Consider the following 19,952-nt stretch of genomic DNA (forward strand, 5'->3'; position numbering starts at 1 on the left):
TATATACATACAGTATATATATATATATAAATACAAACTGCTCAAAAAAATTAAAGGAACACTTCAATCAGAGTATAGCATCAAGTCAATGAAACGTCTGGGCTATTGATCTGGTCAGTTAAGTAGCAGAGGGGGTTGTTAATCAGTTTCAGCTGCTTTGGTGTTAATGAAATTAACAACAGGTGCACTAGAGGGGCAACAATGAGACGACCCCCAAAACAGGAATGGTTTAACAGGGGGAGGCCATTGACATTTTTCCCTCCTCATCTTTTGTGACTGTTTTTTCAGTAGTTTTGCATTTGGCTGCAGTCAGTGTCACTACTGGTAGCATGAGGAGATAGCTAGGACCCTACAGAGGGTTGCACAGGTAGTCCAGCTTCTCCAGCATGGCACTTCAATACGTGCTATTGCCAGAAGGTTTGCTGTGTCTCCCAGCACAGTCGCAAGGGCATGGAGGAGATTCCAGGAGAAGGCAGTTACTTTAGGAGAGCCGGACAGGGCCATAGAAGGTCCTTAACCCATCAGTAGGACCAGTATCTGCTCCTTTGGGCAAGAAGGAACAGGATGAGCACTGCCAGAGCCCTACAAAATGACCTCCGGCAGGTCACTGGTGTGAATGTCTCTGACCAAACAATCAGAAACAGGCTTCATGAGGGTGGCCTGAGGGCCTGATGTCCTCTAGTGGGCCCTGTGCTCACTGCATGGCACCGTGGAGCTCCATTGGTATTTGCCATAGAATACCAGAATTGGGAGGTCAATCACTGGCACCCTGTGCTTTTCACAGATGACAGCAGGTTCACCCTTAGCATATGTGACAGACGTGAAAGGGTCTGGAGAAGTCATGGAGAACGTTATGCTGCCTGTAACATCGTTCAACATGACCAGTTTGGTAGTGGGTCAGTGATGGTCTGGGGAGGCATATCCATGGAGGGACACACAAACCTCTACAGGCTAGACAACGGCATCTTGACTGCCATTAGGTATCGGGATGAAAACCTTGGTCCCATTGTCAGACCCTATGCTAGTGCCGTGTGTCCTGGGTCCCTCCTGGTGCACGACAATGCCTGGCCTCACGTTCTGAGAGTATGCAGGCAGTTCCTGGAGGATGAAGGACTGATACCATTGACTGGCCCCCACGCTCGCCTGACCTAAATCCAATAGAACACCTCTGGGACATTATGTTTCAGTCCATCCGACGCCGCCAGGTTGCACCTCAGACTGTCCAGGAGCTCAGTGATGCCCTGGTCCAGATCTGGGAGGAGATCCCCCTGGACATCATCTGTCGCCTCATTAGGAGCATGACCCCCGACATTGTCAGGCATGCATACAAGCACATGGGGCCATACAAACTACTGAGTATAATTTTGAGTTGCTGCAATGAAATTTCGGAAAAATGAATTGGCCTGCCACATCATTTTTTCACTTTGATTTTTGGGGTGTCTTTGAATTCAGCTCTCTGTAGGTTGATAATTTTCATTTCCATCAAATGATGTGGTATCTTTTTGTTCCTAACACATTACCCAGTCCATATCAGTATAGATAACCAGCGTGATTTTTTTCCCATTGAGATCTGATGTGTTTTCAACATTGTCCTTTAATTTATTTTTCAAATCCTATGCCTAGATTCTGCCTTTGTAGAGTTAAGCATGATCTCCCCATACCTGCGTAAAGGTTTCTCTTGGTATCCTCTAATGCGTTAAATACAGTATTTGCAAGTTGGCCTACTCTATTAAAAACTGAAGGTGCCAGAGCGGTTCTTCAGAGTGATGTTATAGGGGAACAATTTTTGGTTCCAGTTAGACCCATCCACACGAAGGTTCCAAAAAATATTTAGATCTGTAACAGACTCCATACAGTAAATAACCATGAACAGATGGTAACAGATTTGTGAAATACCAGTGGGGTCATGATTTTAAAAGGACTCTCGCTGCACACAAGGATAAAGGCAAAGTTTAGGTTTTCTTAATCGGTTAGTGTCTTGGTAGGTAGCTTACCACACATTAAAGATTTCAGTTTTTTTTTTCCTTCTACATATTAAAAATTTTCCAACACACAAAGAATCAACTTCATATGTAAAGAATCCATACCAGAATGAAATAGTTCTTTGTCAAGCAAAGGTTCATCAAGCAACTGCATAACACAGTAAAGAACCATAAAGTGCCACTAAAGAACCAGGATTTTTAAGAGTGTAGTTGGAAACTTTAGACTGTCCATTTGTGAAGTGATGTGCCCGGTGTTGAACTGGCACCCCATCCACGGTTGGTGCTCACCTTGCACCTAGCGCTGCTGGGATAGGCACCATGCCCAGATGATCATGATGTGGATTAAGCAGGTTTAAAGTAATCCTTGCACCAAAAATTATGTTTTTATATATTGCTTACCCCAAGTACTTTCTAGTGTTGGCTGCGGAAATGTTTTAATCTCATGTTTTCATGCAGAATGAAGAGAAAAAGGTTTACAAGCAAGCAAGTGGTAACTAATGCTGTAATGATGTGTGCTAATTTTTACAGTAGTATATATGTAACAATATTTTAGCAAAAATGCACAAGTTTGCACATTACCGACACATGGATTATCCAAAAAGTCAAATGTGAGGTTTTTTTTTTTCTTCAATTAAAGTTTTTCACATCATTTGCTGTTACACAGTATTGGTTCTCCATTGGCTTGTATTATATCAGAATCTTTTTTTCTCTTCATTCTGCCTGAAAACATGAGATTAAAACTTTTTCTCAAACATCACTAGAAAGAAAATGGGGTAAGTAACATAAACAAATCTATTTTTTCCCCATATTTAGGAACAAAACTCATCAATAAAGAGTTACCAACCTAAACTGACCTAAGAAAAATTACTTTGTTTTCAAGGCGATATACATTTGTTTATACAGGCTTCTTTCAAATTTCCAGTCGACCACATCATATCCTAAAATTAAAAACTGGAGTATTTGTTATAAACCTGTGAAATGTAAATCCTTTATTACTTTGTAATGGCTGAAGAATAATGAATAAAAATATCCAAAGTTATTCCTTCAGACAACTGGAAAAAAAATGGACAAAAATAGTACTATTCATTTGAATCACTGCCTCTTACTTGCTCTCGTCCATTGGAGAATATTCTTCATTAGCAAGTTCATACGTCCATCCTACATCTACTTATGTATCCTTCCTGTAAATCCCACGTGTATGCACTTCGCTTGTCCTGCTATAATCATTACTCATTTAAACTTAACCCTGCCCCAGTAACATCACAGCAATCCTTCCCCTTTTCTGACTGGGACGTTTCACTGCCCCGTTCTTCAGAACTCAGCCTTCGTTCCCAACATGTTCCCCCGGTTCCCTCCTTTTCCGGTAACCTCTCTCCTAGTGAGCAGCTCCAGAATAGCCCTGCCCCTTGTGTCCGCCCCGTGTGCTCCCGGCCCCGCCCCATTTCGTCTTCGCCTCCTTTCGCTTCATTTCTTATCGGCTCTCGAGCGCCCCTACTGCCCAAGGCCATGTTTTCGGCAGCTCATTCGCTTCCTGTTTTTGGTAGACTTGTCGGATCGGGCAGGCAACGCGGACCGGGTAGTGACATAGCCGTAGTCCCATGGATTTCACGTAGTACCTCTTTTCGTAGGATATGTCCGACTCCCCGCATTCGGCCTTCTGCTGCTGCCCACCGGGGAGGTGCGGGGCTGCTCCGTCGCCGGTGGACGTGGCTTCGGCCTCCAACTTCGAGAGCTTCTCGCTGCGGCACCTGGACTTGCGGCTCCAACTAAGCTTTCCCGAAAGGGAGGTACGTGGCCGTCTGAGCCTACGCCTCTGCCCACTTTCCTGTGGAGTCGCCACGCTGGTTCTGGACACTCACCCTTCACTGCTCATCCATTCGGTAGACTGCTGTCTCCCCGAGGGCTTTCTGTGCACTGGTCTGCCCTACCGTATCGAGCCCTTCACCGAATACGGGGCGGCGCTGAGCATCGCGCTGCCGGCAGCTGCTCAGGAGCCGCACCGGGGCTTCGAAGTAATCGTCCTGTACACGGCGAAGGATGCGCCGGCGGTGAGTGTTTTTGCCGTTGTTTCTCATAATGTTGTTGTGCTTGTCTCCTCACGCAAAACTCGTTCACTATTTCAGTTTTGCTTCCATTTTCCTTTTATTCTTTGTCCTTTTATGTTCTTTTTATAGTCTCCTCTACGCCTTTTCATGTACCCCAGTTTCTGTTTCTGTGGTGGATTTGACTGTTATTGTTATTGCTGCTACGACCATTTTAGCTGTCAGCCCTGTTTTGTTAGTCTCGCAGTACTCTTCTCTTCCTCTAAGTTCTTGTCCTGAGGTGTGATGGATGACCTTTTAAAATCATGTGGACGTTCTAAGTTTTTTCCAGGTGATGGAACTAGATGCATTAACAACTCGGGTTATTCTTTGAAATAAATCTTGTTTACTTTTTAATTCTTGGACTTGTATGGTCGTTTTCAACTATTTGGCAATAGTTAATAGACTGTTTATTTTATAACATAAACATAACATTCTCAGAATCACTTAACCCAATTTAGGATGGCGGACGCCAACAGTACCAGCCCTAAATATGGCACTAGTGCGTTGGAGGGCCCACACTCACTCAGACCCAACACTTGAATTGGCAGTTAAGACAGCCGTAAGCAATTTGGGGGTGAAGACTGGATAACCCTGAGTAAACTCCACACAGAATGGGCATGGTATTTGCTAGATCCATGAGGCAGCTAACTGCTAAGCAGCCCCAGTTTTGTAACGCAGAATTCAGTTGACATGTTTATGAGGGAAAAAACACACACACAGTTTAGCCTTTATTAAATATACAGGTGCTGGTCATAAAATTAGAATATCATGACAAAGTTGATTTATTTCAGTAATTCCATTCAAAAAGTGAAACTTGTATATTAGATTCATTCATTACACACAGACTGATGTATTTCAAATGTTTATTTCTTTTAATGTTGATGATTATAACTGACAACTAATGAAAGTCCCAAATTCAGTATCTCGGAAAATTAGAATATTGTGAAAAGGTTCAATATTGAAGACACCTGGTGCCACACTCTAATCAGCTAATTAACTCAAAACACCTGCAAAAGCCTTAAAATGGTCTCTCAGTCTAGTTCTGTAGGCTACACAATCATGGGGAAGACTGCTGACTTGACAGTTGTCCAAAAGACGACCATTGACACCTTGCACAAGGAGGGCAAGACACAAAAGGTCATTGCTAAAGAGGCTGGCTGTTCACAGAGCTCTGTGTCCAAGCACATTATTAGAGAGGCGAAGGGAAGGACAAGATGTGGTAGAAAAAAGTGTACAAGCAATAGGGATAACCGCACCCTGGAGAGGATTGTGAAACAAAACCCATTCAAAAATGTGGGGGAGATTCACAAAGAGTGGACTGCAGCTGGAGTCAGTGCTTCAAGAACCACCACGCACAGACGTATGCAAGACATGGGTTTCAGCTGTCGCATTCCTTGTGTCAAGCCACTCTTGAACAAGAGACAGCGTCAGAAGCGTCTTGCCTTTGGACTGCTGCTGAGTGGTCCAAAGTTATGTTCTCTGATGAAAGTAAATTTTGCATTTCCTTTGGAAATCAAGGTCCCAGAGTTTGGAGGAAGAGAGGAGAGGCACAGAATCCACGTTGCTTGAGGTCCAGTGTAAAGTTTCCACAGTCAGTGATGGTTTGGGGTGCCATGTCATCTGCTGGTGTTGATCCATTGTGTTTTCTGAGGTCCAAGGTCAACGCAGCCGTCTACCAGGAAGTTTTAGAGCACTTCATGCTTCTTGCTGCTGACAAACTTTATGGAGATGCAGATTTCATTTTCCAACAGGACCTGGCACCTGCACACAGTGCCAAAGCTACCAGTACCTGGTTTAAGGACCATGGTATCCCTGTTCTTGATTGGCCAGCAAACTCGCCTGACCTTAACCCCATAGAAAATCTATGGGGTATTGTGACGAGGAAGATGCAATACGCCAGACCCAACAATTCAGAAGAGCTGAAGGCCACTATCGGAGCAACATGGGCTCTCATAACACCTGAGTAGTGCCAGACTGATCGACTCCATGCCACGCCGCATTGCTGCAGTAATCCAGGCCAAAGGAGCCCCAACTAAATATTGAGTGCTGTACATGCTCATACTTTTCATGTTCATACCTTTCAGTTGGCCAACATTTCTAAAAATCCTTTTTTTGCATTGGTGTTAATTGATATTCTAATTTTCCGAGATACTGAATTTGGGACTTTCATTAGTTGTCAGTTATAATCATCAACATTAAAAGAAATAAACATTTGAAATACATCAGTCTGTGTGTAATGAATGAATCTAATATACAAGTTTCACTTTTTGAATGGAATTACTGAAATAAATCAACTTTGTCATGATATTCTAATTTTATGACCAGCACCTGTACATTTTCATGGCTTCCTGGTGCTGCCATTAATGAGTGCAAAGCACGAACGAGCCCAAGATGGGCTCATGCAGTCATTATTTTATATAGTCCCCTTTCCAGAAATCAGTAAATAAACTATGCATAATCTAACAAGGTGCCAATCCAGCACAGGGGAGAACATGTAGACATCACAGAGAAGGTCATGCATGAACATGAAATTCCACTACTTCGTGTGCACAAAGATGTCCCCTAATTAACTCAAAGCTCACATATAACCTCAACCCCTTCTGTTTTTTTCCTTGGATTGTTGATGTGGAGTTTCCTTCAACATCCCAAAGACCTCTATGTTAGATTTATTGACTATTCCAAATTGGTCCCTTGTCATTATCAGTACTGTGTATGTGAGTGCGTCCTGCAATGACTTGGTGTCCTCTGCCTTGTGCCCAGTGCTTATGAAACAAACTTTGCCCCCTGAACTCCCCCCTGAATTGAATAAACAAATTTGAGAAGATTTGTAATCCAGATGACTATCAGTATAAGGTTAGTGATAATGTGGCAGCCACAATCCTAGCTGTAATTCCAACATCTCCTTGCAAGATCATGTAATTTAAGTTAATGCAGTTTATCACCCAGGCTCCTGCTAGATATTCTACTGAAATGGTCAAAGTGTGGGGTGCTTTTTTTTTTTGTTTTTTTTTTTGGGCTTAATTTAGACTGACATATACCTATGTGTGAGGAAGGAGTTTGAATGGGCATTTGTAAAGCCTTTAGCAGATGGGCCACAGTGAACTGTCCCTCTTAATGTGTCTCTTTTAGATCTGGTGGCTGGATGCTGAGCTGACCTGTGGGAACTTGAAGCCTTTTGTCTTCACTCAGGGCCACTCTGTATGTAACCGATCCTTCTTTCCCTGCTTTGACACACCTGCTGTGAAGAGCACGTACTCGGCTACGGTCACGGTCAGTATTGCTGCTGATGGCTCTCGCTAACTACGGTGATGATGATGATGATGTGTATTTGAGAGAGAGAGAGAGAGAGAGTTTCCTTATGCTGATCTTTGCATGCTCATCAATGTATGATAAACTTTATTGTTTGAAAATGTCTTCTCTTGGCTTAGGTGCCTGAGGGGGTCCAGGTCCTAATGAGTGCTACATGTAGCGCATACAGTGAGCAGGATAAGGCCTTTCAGTTCCACATGGAACACCCAGTTCCTGCCTACCTCGTAGCCCTGGTGGCTGGAGAGTTGATACCAGCTGATATTGGTCCACGGTAAAAGCTTTTCCATTTGCGTACGAGTTCTGTGCAACACTGGCCTTACTCTCATGTTGTACGTCTTTACTTATTGTAGGAGTCGTATTTGGGCAGAGCCCTGCATCCTGAATATGGCTGTCAGTAAGCTGAATGGCCAAGTGGAGAGCTGGCTGTGTGCAGCCGAAAGACTTTTTGGACCCTATGTATGGGGAAGGTGAATGTGCTATCCTGTTCTGCTATAGTTAGCAGTTTGCCCATGCAGCATTGACAACCAGCTTTCCTTCTTGCAGATACGACATTGTGTTCCTTCCACCCTCTTTCCCCATCGTTGCCATGGAGAATCCCTGTTTGACATTCATCATCTCTTCCATTCTGGACAGTAGTGACTTTCTAGTGGTGGATCTCATCCACGAGATTGCCCACAGCTGGTTTGGCAATGCAGTGACCAATGCCACCTGGGAGGAGATGTGGCTGAGTGAGGGGCTGGCGACATATGCACAGAGACGCATCACCACTGAGGCATTCGGTGAGCAGGTGGTAGATCTGTGGTCAGTCGATGGCCACACACAACATTGTATGCCTATTTGGTTTACTGTGTCCTGTTATCCTGCAGGAGCTGCTTTCACCTGTCTGGAGACAGCCTTCCGATTGGGTGCCCTACACCGGCAAATGAGGCTGCTGGGAGAAAACAACCCAGTGAGCAAGCTGCAAGTAAAGTTTGAGTCAGGTGTGATTCTTATTTGGTTTGGGTGGGAATTTGGCTCAATGATTGGCAGTGCTGGACCCGAGTAAAACATTGTCTTGTTTCACATATCAAACAATAAATTCCAAGCTTAAATATCTTAGACATCTGAAAAATGTTCAGGTTGGTGCAACTGAGTACAATCTATCAATTTCTGAAGTTGAGGACATTCATATATGGTAGTTTATCATAAAAGTATAATGAAATCCATGGTAAGAATGTGGCAAATTGTGGGAGGTTAGTAGTATAGACTTGTAAGTAGGGCTGTGTGTGTTAAAGGCTGATTCATACTGTAAGTGAAATGTCAGGAGGCAGGATTGCACTGACTTGTAATAGGTGTGTCCGGTGCAGTAATAGGTACTCTGGTTTTCCTCCCACGTACCAAGTAGATGCCTGTTAGGTTAAGTGATGGCTTTAAATTGCCTCAGTTTCTGTGCATTTTACCTTGTGATGGACTAGAGCCTCATCAAGAGTTGATTTCTGCCTTGTGCTCAGTGTTGCTGCTATAGGCCCAGGCACTTCAACATTTAATTGAATTTAAATGCATTAGATGATAGAAGGAAATACAGTTATTGAGCGGCACATTATAGCAGAGGTGTGTGAGTCACTGACACGTAATGGAAACCGAGATGTTGATGCTCCCAGCTAGACTATGTGTTGTGTGTAATTGTAATAGGGTGGATTGGAATTTCACGACTCACAAGGGTACAGTGCACTCAAATATTCAAGATTCCTTTACTTTTTTCACATTTTATTATATTGCAGTGGTATGCTAAAATCATTTAAACTAATTTTCCTTTCATCAAGCAACAGTTAACAGCCCAGAATGACATAGTGAAAAGAGGATTTTAGACATTTTTTGCAAATTTATTAGAACTAAAAAAACTCAACTATCACCTTTATCAACAAGTTTTCAGACCTTTTACTCAGTGCTTCACTGAAGCACCTTTCACAAAGATTATGGACTGGAGTTGTCTTGGGATTTTCTGCCATAACTCTCTGCAGATCCACTGAAGCTCTGCGGGTTGGATGGAGACCATCCGTGGGCAGCTGTTTTCAGATCTTTCCATGTGTTTAGTTGGGTTTCAAGTCCAGACTCTGGCTGAGCCACTTAGGGGCATTCACAGAGTTTCCCTAAGCCACTCTTGTGTTACTTTTACTTTGTGTTTAGGGTCACTGTCCTGTTGGAAGGTGAACCTTCCATCCAGTCTGAGGTGCAAAGTGGTTTGGACCAGGTTATTATTAAGGATATCTCTGTACTTTGCTCGATTCAGCTTTCTCTCAACCCTAATTACTCTTCAGTCTCTGCTGCTAAAAAAAATGACGACTCCACAGAATAATGCCTACACAACCATGCTTCATTGTTAGAATGATGTTGTACAGATGGCAGAATCCAGATATTACACTTAGGATTAAGACCAAACATATTCAGTCTTGGTTTCTTCAGACCAGTTGCCATTTTGCAGACTCTAAGTGGGCTTCATTTTTTATATATAAACTGAGGAGAAGTTTCTGTCTGGCTATTCTTCCATAAAGTCCACATTAGTGAAGTTTTGTAGTGGTGCTTGTCCTTCTGGAAGTTTCTTCCATCTCCGCACAGGTTCTCTTGATCTAAGACAGAGACCATTGGGTTCTTGGTAACCTTTCTTACCAAGGCCCTTCTACTCTGGTTGTTCTGCTTGGCTGAGCAGTCAGCTCTAAGAAGAGCCATTACTTTTCCAAATTTCTTCAGTTTAAGAATTATGGAGGCCTTTGTGCTCTCGGGAACCTTCGATGCTTCACAATGGTTTTTGTTGCCTTCCCCAGATCTGTCCCTCAACACAGTTCCATCTCTAAGCCCTGCAGTCAATTCCTTTGACCTTATGGCTTTTTTTTTTTTTTTTTTTTTGACCTGATGTGCATTGTCCACTGCAGCGTCTTATATAGACAGGTGCCTGCCTGTCGCAGTCACATGCAGTCAATTGAATTTACCACAGGTGAACTCCAAACAAGGTGTAGAAACATCTCAATGATGATCAATAGAATGGAATTCACCTGAGATAAATTTCAAGTATCATAGCAAAGGGTCAGAATACATGTGTCAAAGTAATATTTCAGGTATCAGCGTTTAACACATATGCAAAAATGTATTAATAATCTGATTTTTATTTGTCATTCTGGGGTATACAGTGTCACTTGATTGGGGGGTGGGGGGAAAAAATCAAAAGATTTTAGTCTAAGGCTTCAAAATAACAAAATGGTTTGGTTATCAGGAAAAAATGGTAGTGACTTGCTAGTAGGGGGATATGTGTGGTGTGAACTCTGAAAATGTCCCTACCTTTGCCACTAGAAGTGTGTACGTACATGGGAGTGCATGTAATTGTGTAGAACACTGAGGCAAAAGGAATTCTTTAATTGTACTCGCCAGCAAATACGCACACACGTATAGCATTGACGGTCCACACCATGTATGGGTGTGTAGCACTGATTTTTACTGATATGCTTAGAGTGCTATAGACAGATGTGAATGTCATGTTGACTTTCTGATGGAAGTAAACTGTGGATGGTGCTACCTGTGCAGAGCCACAAAGGAAAGAGTGCTTCTGAATGACTAAAGATGGGGCTTGGTGTCTGAGTGCTAGAGACACTCAAAGAGGAGTGTGAACACCAGAACTGTGATTAATCGTGTTAATTCTGTGGTAATTTCAGTGTCTGCAGTATCTATTCAAAGCTGAAATGTGAATTAGTTAAGGTTTAACAGGCTTCAAGAAGTGTATTTGTTTCCTGTTCCTATCCATAACATGGGGTAAATAAAATCAATGTAGTCTGATGTAAGTGATCCATTCAAAGTTGCAAGTCACAAACACTAGTGTGGCAGCACTTCCAATTATATTCCGTCATTAAAAGCCATAATAAAAGACAGACGGCACTAACAAATCACAATGGAGCTTTGTTCAAGCTTCACCATGTTTATACATTTGTTTAATTTGTATTTAGAGTTGCTCTAAATAAACTGAGTTTTGGTACATTTGTAATATTGATTTCATATGAATTGTGAAGTACTTGTCTGCTATATAAAAAGAAAGTATGTGTATGGTTTCTAATAATGTAAAAAAAAATTAAGGTCAAGTTAGGCAGTCACTGGGTTTCTTTCTGCTCTTAAGTACACACTGTTATTCTGATTTCATGTTTTCCATTTGGCTATGATTTTGGACATTTGCTTTGATTGTCAGTCTTTTTTACTTTCCAGGAGTGAATCCCAGCAGTCTCATGAATCTCTTCACCTACGAGAAGGGCTTCTGCTTCATTTCCTACTTAGCTGAGCTGTGTGGTGACCCCCAACGTTTCGATGACTTCCTTAGGGTTAGTCTCGTCCATGTGGGTGTCCTCACTCTTGTGTTCCATTATTCTTTTTTAGCAGTCCCCTTAAACTGTGCTCCATTTTCCCTACAGGCCTACATTGAGCGCTTCTGTTTTTGTAGTGTGGTGGCCCAGGACCTCCTAGACTACTACTTGTGCTTCTTTCCTGAGCTGCAGGACAGCAGTGTTGCTGACCGTGAAGGTGAGTTTCATTCTTCCTCATATTGTCACCATGGCAAGTGTGCATTTTCTGGTCTATTGACCATGCTCTCTTCTACATGCTATACTACAGGTTTGGAGTTTGAGCGCTGGCTTAGTGCTTGTGGGCCACCCCCATCCGAGCCAGACTTGTCCCAGGGCAACAGCCTGACAGAGCCTGTTGAAACACTGTGCCAGCTGTGGACTGCTGGTACTCTAGACCTACCTACCATTACTTTGCATAACCTAGCACAGTGGCAGACCTTCCAGATGGTGCTATTCCTAGATAAGCTGCTGGATCGCTGCCCCCTGTCTCATGGTATGTCCCTGGTTATGTCTTTGTCCACTGTGCTAATTCTGACTATTCTTGTGCTGCGCACTAATTCCTTTGTCCCATTCCTTTCAGAGGTCATGAGCCGACTTGCTCGCTGCTATTCGCCACTGCTGGACTCAAACGCAGAAGTTAGGATTCGCTGGCTGCAGTTGGTGGTCAGGAGTGGCTACTTCCCTGAACTTCACAAAGTGCGCCGGTTTCTGGAAGACCATGTGAGTATCATTTTGTCTGTCTCAATCTTGACTAAACCTAGGATTGTTTAGCTAACTTGTGTCTGATAAAACACTAAATAGATGAACTTTTTCTATTTGTGTTTGAGAGCTGTGTGGTAAACCTGGCCACTGTTTCAAGCAGTCTGTTATCTCCAGTAACTCGCAACTTTTTTCCTCTCTGCAGACCTCCAGAATGTACACTGTCCCCCTATATGAGGATCTTTGTAGCAGCTCCCTAAAATCCATTGCAGTGGATGTTTTCTGCCAATCCCAGAGTCGTATGCATGCAAACTTGCGAAAGACACTTCAGCAGATCTTGTCACAGTGCGTGGGTCCACTTGGTAGCACTCCTGTGGGAGACGAACGAGCAACGGACACCACTGGAACAGTAGCCCTTCGAGACGTCAATGTGTCAGCATGACCAGTGCCTTGGATCGTTTAACTGAGAAATCACTAAAGTAGGCACACAGTGACCAGTTTTCAGACGGCTTTTAGTGGCAACTCTTTGAAGTGTTGTCTTGGGTTTTGACACCAATTTAGCCTGAGTCTGGAAAAAATGAGTCCAGCAATCAAGTGCCTTTTAGATATGTCCACTCAGGGAGACAAAGCTACAGTAGACCTGTAGCCGCAAAACAAGATTTGCAGCAAGGCACGTAGGCTACAAATTTGCGTTACCTGAGGAAGAGTTTAGTGAGTGAGGAGTGAGAGCCATTAAAATGAAGGATATGTTGATTTAAAAAAAGTTTTCTTTTTTTTTTTTTTTATTGGTTAGTGGAAAATGATCACCTTATTGGCTCCATAACCGTTCTCTCCCCTGTTCCCCTCACTGATCATCTGGGCACTGTTTTGCTAAGAGGCAGAAGCTACAGCACTGTGCCATTGTTTGGAGGTTCTTCAAGGTTGCTACAGCTGGTAGGCCCCTTTGATGGGTCTGTTTTGCCAGCATTTTCAAGTTTTGTAATATTTAAATACATTTTCAGTTTTTCCTTCCAAAATGTGTGATTTATTGTTGAGTTAGAATATAATACTTATTTCATCTGAAGATGATGTACAATGTCTGCTGTGCAGGATCATGGGGTTCAGTTTTCACTGATGATACACAAGTATTTCTTCCATAGTCCTTTATACTCTTTTGTACTATGCTAGCATTGGCACGAGGATCAACTTACATTTCACTTAATGCCATCCTACGTAATTTGTTGTTTGAGATTGGGATTGAAGTCTACAGTCGTGGCCAAAAGTTTGGAGAATTACCCAAGTATTGATTTTCACAAAGGTTTGCTGCTTCAGTGTTTTTTGATCTTTTTGTCAGATGTTTCTATGGCATACTGAAGTATAATTACAAGCATTTCATAAGTTTCAAGTTTTTGTACTTCCTCAACTGGGTTCCTAATGGAATGCAGAAGAAAAGTTTCTTGTGTGAATGGGTAATGCCCAGAGTGCTTACATGGTTAGGTAATGGAAAAGGCACATCACTCTGCCACATGTCAACCATACTCCTACGCCATCCTGGAAAGGGAGCTTAAGACGGTTTGGTAAACACAAAAGCTGAAATGCTTTATTACCATAATTGCTTTATTCGAATTGAAAGTCAATTTGGTGAAGCTCACAGAAAGGAGGGACAAAATGTCAAACACACATATATCATTAGGGCAACTGTAATAATGATTTAACAACCCCAACCTAATTAAGACCTACACACTTGACATATTCATTAAATTACTCTAGAAAATCTTAAGGTCAAGATATTAGGTTAATGTATTTCACAGCTTGTAAATAAGTTTTGTTGTGAAATCTGGTGGCAATGGTCTTGATTGACCTTTGACATTTGCCGTTGACCAGAAGGTGGGTGGGGTGCAACATATTGGATAAATCCTAATGGCTTATGTTTCAGTCTTTAACAGTAGTTAATCAGTGCACCTCATTTCTTGATACTGTTTCATGTTTGTTCTTTTGCGTAGTGCAACATTTAAAGTAGTTCAGTTATGCTCTTTTGGGATGCCCTCGCTTGGTGTATTGTTCTGTATACCATTCTGACCGAGGTTCAATGTGTTATATTTACTTTTTGTTTGTTTATGGGGCCTCTTCGAAAATCTTGAAGCCACACAACAGTATAACCGGGGATTGCCCCTTCCACATAGTGTAGATGCACCCATACTGGCGGCCCAGCTGTGGAGAGAACATAGCAAAAGACCCCACTTTCAACTGCATAGGCCTAAGGGGGCACTGTATTAAGTCTCTAAGGAGTCTCTTACTGAGTCTTCTGTTCACTCTTCTTCAGACTGAAAAATGCATCATATACAGTATATTAATGTTTACCCATATGGGCTTTGTAAGAAATTTGGGTTTATCCCATCAGCATTGGGAGCACAGGTGAAACAATCCCTAGTTTCAGTGGACTTGCCTGCATGATCTCAGATTGGGAATTGGCCATCATAATTGTATAACAATATAAATATGTGCATACATTCTCAGACCCACCCAATCCAATTGCGGGTTGTGGCAAGCTGGAGCCTATCCCAGAAGCACTGGGCACCACTGCTCTGGACAGGGTGCCAGTCACATTTACACAGGAACAATTAAGAATCTCTTAACATCCTGGCCTGCCTATCTTTAGGATGGCAAAGAAAGACTCCTGCAGCTTTCTGGAAAACATGAAGCATACACACAAGCAGTGTTTGGGTGTGCTGTCTCTGTGGAGTGTGCACACTTTACCCATGACTGTGTGACTTTTTCCTTCCAGAACTCCAGTTTTAATCTTACATCCCCATCCCCATACCAATGAACCTTAGATTAATTTGCAGTTCTAAATTGGACCTGTAATATCGCTGGGATAGACTACGTCTACCCTGGGCACTGAATTGGATTAAGCAGGTTTACGATGGTTGTGTTATTTAATTTTAGTTGCACTTCAAAGATATTTCTCTCTATTATATAAAAAACTAGAGGGCTCTGCCCCCTGCTCGCTTCGCTTGTCAACCCCCGTGTAGGCACTACGCTCTAGTCATTTCCCAGATCTGCCGCTTGTGACGAATCGTGCTGTGCTTTTGGATAAACATGAATATCAACTCTGTCTTTGATATCTCCGTCTTTTGAAACTATTATCGCTAACAATTCGTCACATGTTGGTTTATTATATATGTGAGTGTGATCTTTCGGATTCATATAGAAATCCAAAAAAACTTTTTTGTTCATCTTTTTCAGATACATTTCGTGTAAAGTAAAATGATTTTGAACGTATGGATTTATATCCATTATTGGTTGTAGAATTGCAAATAGGTCCGATCATTTAACTTTTTCAATTCTATGTTGCATCGCTTCTCTGTGATCATAAATATAAACCTGACCGAATTGTATTTTCTTTAAAATTAAACTTGCAGTAGCTTTAATTGTTGCGGGACCACAGATTCTCATAGTGTATGGTCTTGAATTGTGTAAATCTATGTTTTGAGCATTGAATGATGTGAACGTGAACAAATTATTGTAGATTCGAATATTTTGCCTGTAGTGTTTGTGGATTTCACTTTCACCAAATAACAAATCTTTTATTTCTCGTCTCTTCATTAGGAAGAAACACTACTTTTCCCAGATGGCAACACGAATTAGACGATGTACAAGTCTACGACTTAAATTTTAAAGCCGAACAATATCACATGCTTCTGTCATATCACCTATGTCCATATATTCAATCTCTTTTCGCTGTTCTGTTATTTCTCTGAGTAATTTCCGTTTGTTAGCGCTAATGCAATCTTTACTATCATTTTTTTGAGTTTTGAATTTTAGTACTTTCATAATCTCTAACCTGCTCTGCATGTGTTATCACGGCAACGTTTTCGAACATGTTTATGACATTCTACTTTGTCTTTTCTTCTTCTACTGTTTGTCTTTTATTTCCGCCCCTGCTTGGACCTGTTAGATATTCAATTCATCTCTTGGCACAAAGTATCGTCTCGCGGGACATAAAATTATCTCTCCGAAAAAGTCTTGTCTGCTCCCGAGATTTTTTTATATAATAAAGAAATTCTGCAACGAGACGAAACTTTTTTGAAGAGATTTTTTCAAGTCCTGTGAGACGAGACTTTCACATGAGATTGTTTCAAGTCACGTCCTCCTCTCAATCATATTCAAACATACACACGGTACACTCACATCTCATTTGTGTGAATGCTTTTGACAGACACAGTTTTTGGTCTCTCAGCTCTTATAAATTTTACAATGAAATTGATAAACGATGAAGTCAAACGAATTAATGTGAAAATTGTCGATCGGTTACAGGGCAAATTGGTAAAATGCGTATCAATAGACTATACTGAAAAAGTTGGTGGTGATGGTGTGGAAGATGAAAACATCAACTTACAATATCCCGTAGAATACCTACAACCGTTAACACCATCTGGTCTTCCACTGGCCGAATTACTGTTGAACGAAAGATGTAATGTAATTTTATTGCGTAATTTATGTATGAGTGATGGGCAATGCCATAGGACAAGATTAGTTGTATTGAAAATTGGTCAAACAATTCTGACGTGAAATTTTAACAGCCGACAAGAAACGTAATGTAGTACATCTTCTGCGGATAACAGACACCAAAGGAGATCTTGATATGCCATTTGTTTTAAAACATTTACAGTTTCCAGTTAGAATAGCTTTTGTTATAACAATTAACAAATCACAGGGACAAACATTCAAAAAAGTCGGTTATTTATTAGAAAAAAAAGAAACAATATTCACTCACGGGCAGTTATACGTTGCATTGTCAAGATGTAAGTCCAAACATGGAATCAAATTTCAATGCGATTTTGATGAAAAGTTAATTCCAAATATTGTTTTAAGTATTTGCGTGTTAATTTCAAAGCCAAACACAACAAAAACGTATAATGAAATGAATACCAATGAACACAACATGAAATATAATTTTCTTTCAATTTATTATGTTTTACTGTTCTTTACTATGGTTAATTACTCACTGTAATGTAAAATAGTTAGTTCTATTATGCATATATAACAATTCCCATGAAAATAAACAATCTGTTTAAATTGTACATCCGCTTCCCCATACGCGAAGTGGCTAGCACGTAGCGCTCGCCTGGGGGTTAGCGAACGAAGAGAGCAGGAGGCAGAGCCACCTAGTAATTTAAAAGACTGACACTGAAATGTATTGATGAGCAACCTTTTTTTTAAACATTTTATGTGCCATCCTACATATGCATTTAATCTTACTTGTCAGGTGTTTGAATTGTGCTGAAAACAACAAACCGTCACTTCGCACAATAGTGTGGAAGCAGTTTTGAAAATAAAAATTCTTTTCTACTGTTTTACTTACCTCAGGAGAATATTGTTGACAAATCAGTTACTGTGGTTTGACAATGAAGTGATACAATAGTGCCAGACTTGGGAAGATTTATGAGGGAGGGGGCCTCTGAGCTTGAACCATCGATTCGGGAGTTCTGGGGAAAGCACGATAGCCAAAGCTAGGATTTGCCAAAATTTGAATAGGCACCACACAAAAACAGTAAGTAGTGCAAGAATATGACCACAGGAAAAAAAAGAAGCAGCATCTGCAGTTAGGAGTGATACAGAGAGAGGGACAGAGTATGCAATGGCAAAGCATACAATTAAATTTGACCGCCATCAGAGCATAGCGTGCCATGTCAAATATTACAAACACTGATCCATTTTAGCTATTTATTTTGGGAGAGTGAGAGAAATATTTTTAAAAAATTAAAAACATTATTCTGGTACCTAGTTATTTTCTCAATATCAGGTATTTTCAGCTGTTAAAGTAAACCAAAAAATGAAACAAATAGATTAAAAACAAATTCAAATTAAATAAAAATAAAACACATCAGCAGGTTGGGTTTTTCACCAGTCTGAAGACTCTTGGGCAGTTTCCTCAGCTTAACAGACTTTGCTTGTACTGTACTTCAGTGGACATACTTCAAGTTTGTAATTTTTTAAGAATTATTTTATTTTACTGTTATTTTTACTTACACTTTGAAATTACTTTTTTTGTCAGTTGCCAACTGACTCGCTGGTACGAGACCCCCTCCCCCCATAAAATACAATGTTAGACTCGTCTTAATGTCTAGTTGTCCAAGTCGTTGACCTTTGTGGTGTTCCCCCATGTTTTTGGGATATTTTTTGGCCCAAATCTTGTGCAGGAAATTTAAGCCCATAGGAAAAAGAATACTGTAGAGCAATAGGTGTCTTCAGCAAAAATGATCAGCAGGGCTTGAAGTTGAGCAGGCCACAACAACTGACCCCAGGGGCTCACCCCATAATGGGATACAAGTGGTCAAAGTTACTCATTTTCACAAAACTTTAAAAATGAGGATTGGTAATATAGGCATATGTGAAGTTTCATTTTATGCCATTTTCAGACATATTTTATTCTTTACCAGTACCTAGTAAAGACCTAATTCTCAAAGAGACGGTTAGAAATGACCAATTCCAAACATTTTTTGAGTACCGATTTAGAGTATTTCAAGGTCAGAGATTGCAAATATGATGCAATTTTTAATCCTTTAATTTGGGATCCATACATCTTTTCTTGAACATTCCATTGAGAGCCAGGCTGAGGTGAAAGATGCTGCTATGTCAGACCCGGCCTCCCGTCAAGAGTGGACCAATGCCTTAAGCTCAATTCGTCAACCAGTGACCATGCAACTTGATCGGGCAGGTTCGATAGCAGTAATGGAAGGAAGTATGGGGGATATTCAAGCAAGCAATAAATAAATAAGACACCCGCTTTGACTAAGATACACCCTTACCTGTATAAATGACTTGTGCACATGGGACCAGAGCAATCTGAACAGCTTGCCAAAGAATGGCACCGGGAATGGACCGGGCAGCAGCCCTAGGCTCCTCCATTAGGTTTGCACATACCAGATGAGTAAGAGACTGAAGCAGTATTGAGTCAGGGGTCACTACCGGTCAGCCAAAGGGCTGCTGCTTTGAAGAGCCACCGGCCCCGCCTTACGAACACGTCACAGAGAGTTACACTGTCCATCTTCCTTTGTGCCATTCAGCTGCATTTGTCTATCTACATTGCTACGAGGTGTCTTCACATTTGTATGTTAGTTATCCGTCAGGTGTAAAGAGGGTAATAAAAGGAATGGAATTAGCCTTCTGACGCTGATGGCTGGTGAGAGGCTCTTAAAAGAACCATTGGCTTTTTTGACGCCAATTACTCTAAACTGCTCAGGTGTTCAGTGACAACGTGCTTTGGACCGCTCACACATGTCCTCCTGGGTCTGTCTCACTCCGCTCACATGTATGTCACACTATTCCCCTGGCGCTCTGTGAGATGACCCAAGCCACCCAGGGTCCAAATTCAGGCCTTGCTGATGCCCAGGAATCCGAGCCGATGGACTGCAGAAGGAGCAAGACGCCTCCAAATTGTTCTCTTAAGTTCTGGCGGCTTATTTATAGCTGGATTGTCCAGATTTTCATGTCCCACCGCAGCCTCCTGAGATGCGTGTCCTTCATAGTTTCAGAAC

General features: G+C 41.6%; 1 protein-coding gene across 1 annotated transcript; it reads left to right on the plus strand.

Moving 5' to 3' along the window:
* The first annotated feature begins 3,488 nt into the window (after nucleotides 1-3,488).
* rnpepl1 (arginyl aminopeptidase like 1) lies at nucleotides 3,489-13,195 on the plus strand. The gene is made up of 11 exons (XM_028794966.2): nucleotides 3,489-4,030; nucleotides 7,196-7,336; nucleotides 7,495-7,646; nucleotides 7,726-7,842; nucleotides 7,919-8,154; nucleotides 8,242-8,355; nucleotides 11,600-11,712; nucleotides 11,803-11,911; nucleotides 12,002-12,226; nucleotides 12,314-12,453; nucleotides 12,638-13,195. The coding sequence occupies exons 1-11, from the start codon at nucleotides 3,614-3,616 to the stop codon at nucleotides 12,872-12,874; spliced, it is 2,001 nt and encodes a 666-aa protein (XP_028650799.1). The 5' UTR covers nucleotides 3,489-3,613; the 3' UTR covers nucleotides 12,875-13,195.
* Nucleotides 13,196-19,952: the final 6,757 nt, after the last annotated feature.

This window comes from Erpetoichthys calabaricus, chromosome 2 (assembly GCF_900747795.2).
Source record: "Erpetoichthys calabaricus chromosome 2, fErpCal1.3, whole genome shotgun sequence".
Lineage (NCBI taxonomy): Eukaryota > Metazoa > Chordata > Cladistia > Polypteriformes > Polypteridae > Erpetoichthys > Erpetoichthys calabaricus.

Coding starts and splice junctions, on each gene's coding strand:
- rnpepl1 (XM_028794966.2), top strand. CDS start 3,614: ATGTCCGACTCCCCGCATTCGGCCTTCTGCTGCTGCCCACCGGGGAGG. Junction 7,337..7,494: donor CGTACTCGGCTACGGTCACG/GTCAGTATTGCT, acceptor CTCTTGGCTTAG/GTGCCTGAGGGGGTCCAGGT. Junction 11,912..12,001: donor CAGTGTTGCTGACCGTGAAG/GTGAGTTTCATT, acceptor GCTATACTACAG/GTTTGGAGTTTGAGCGCTGG.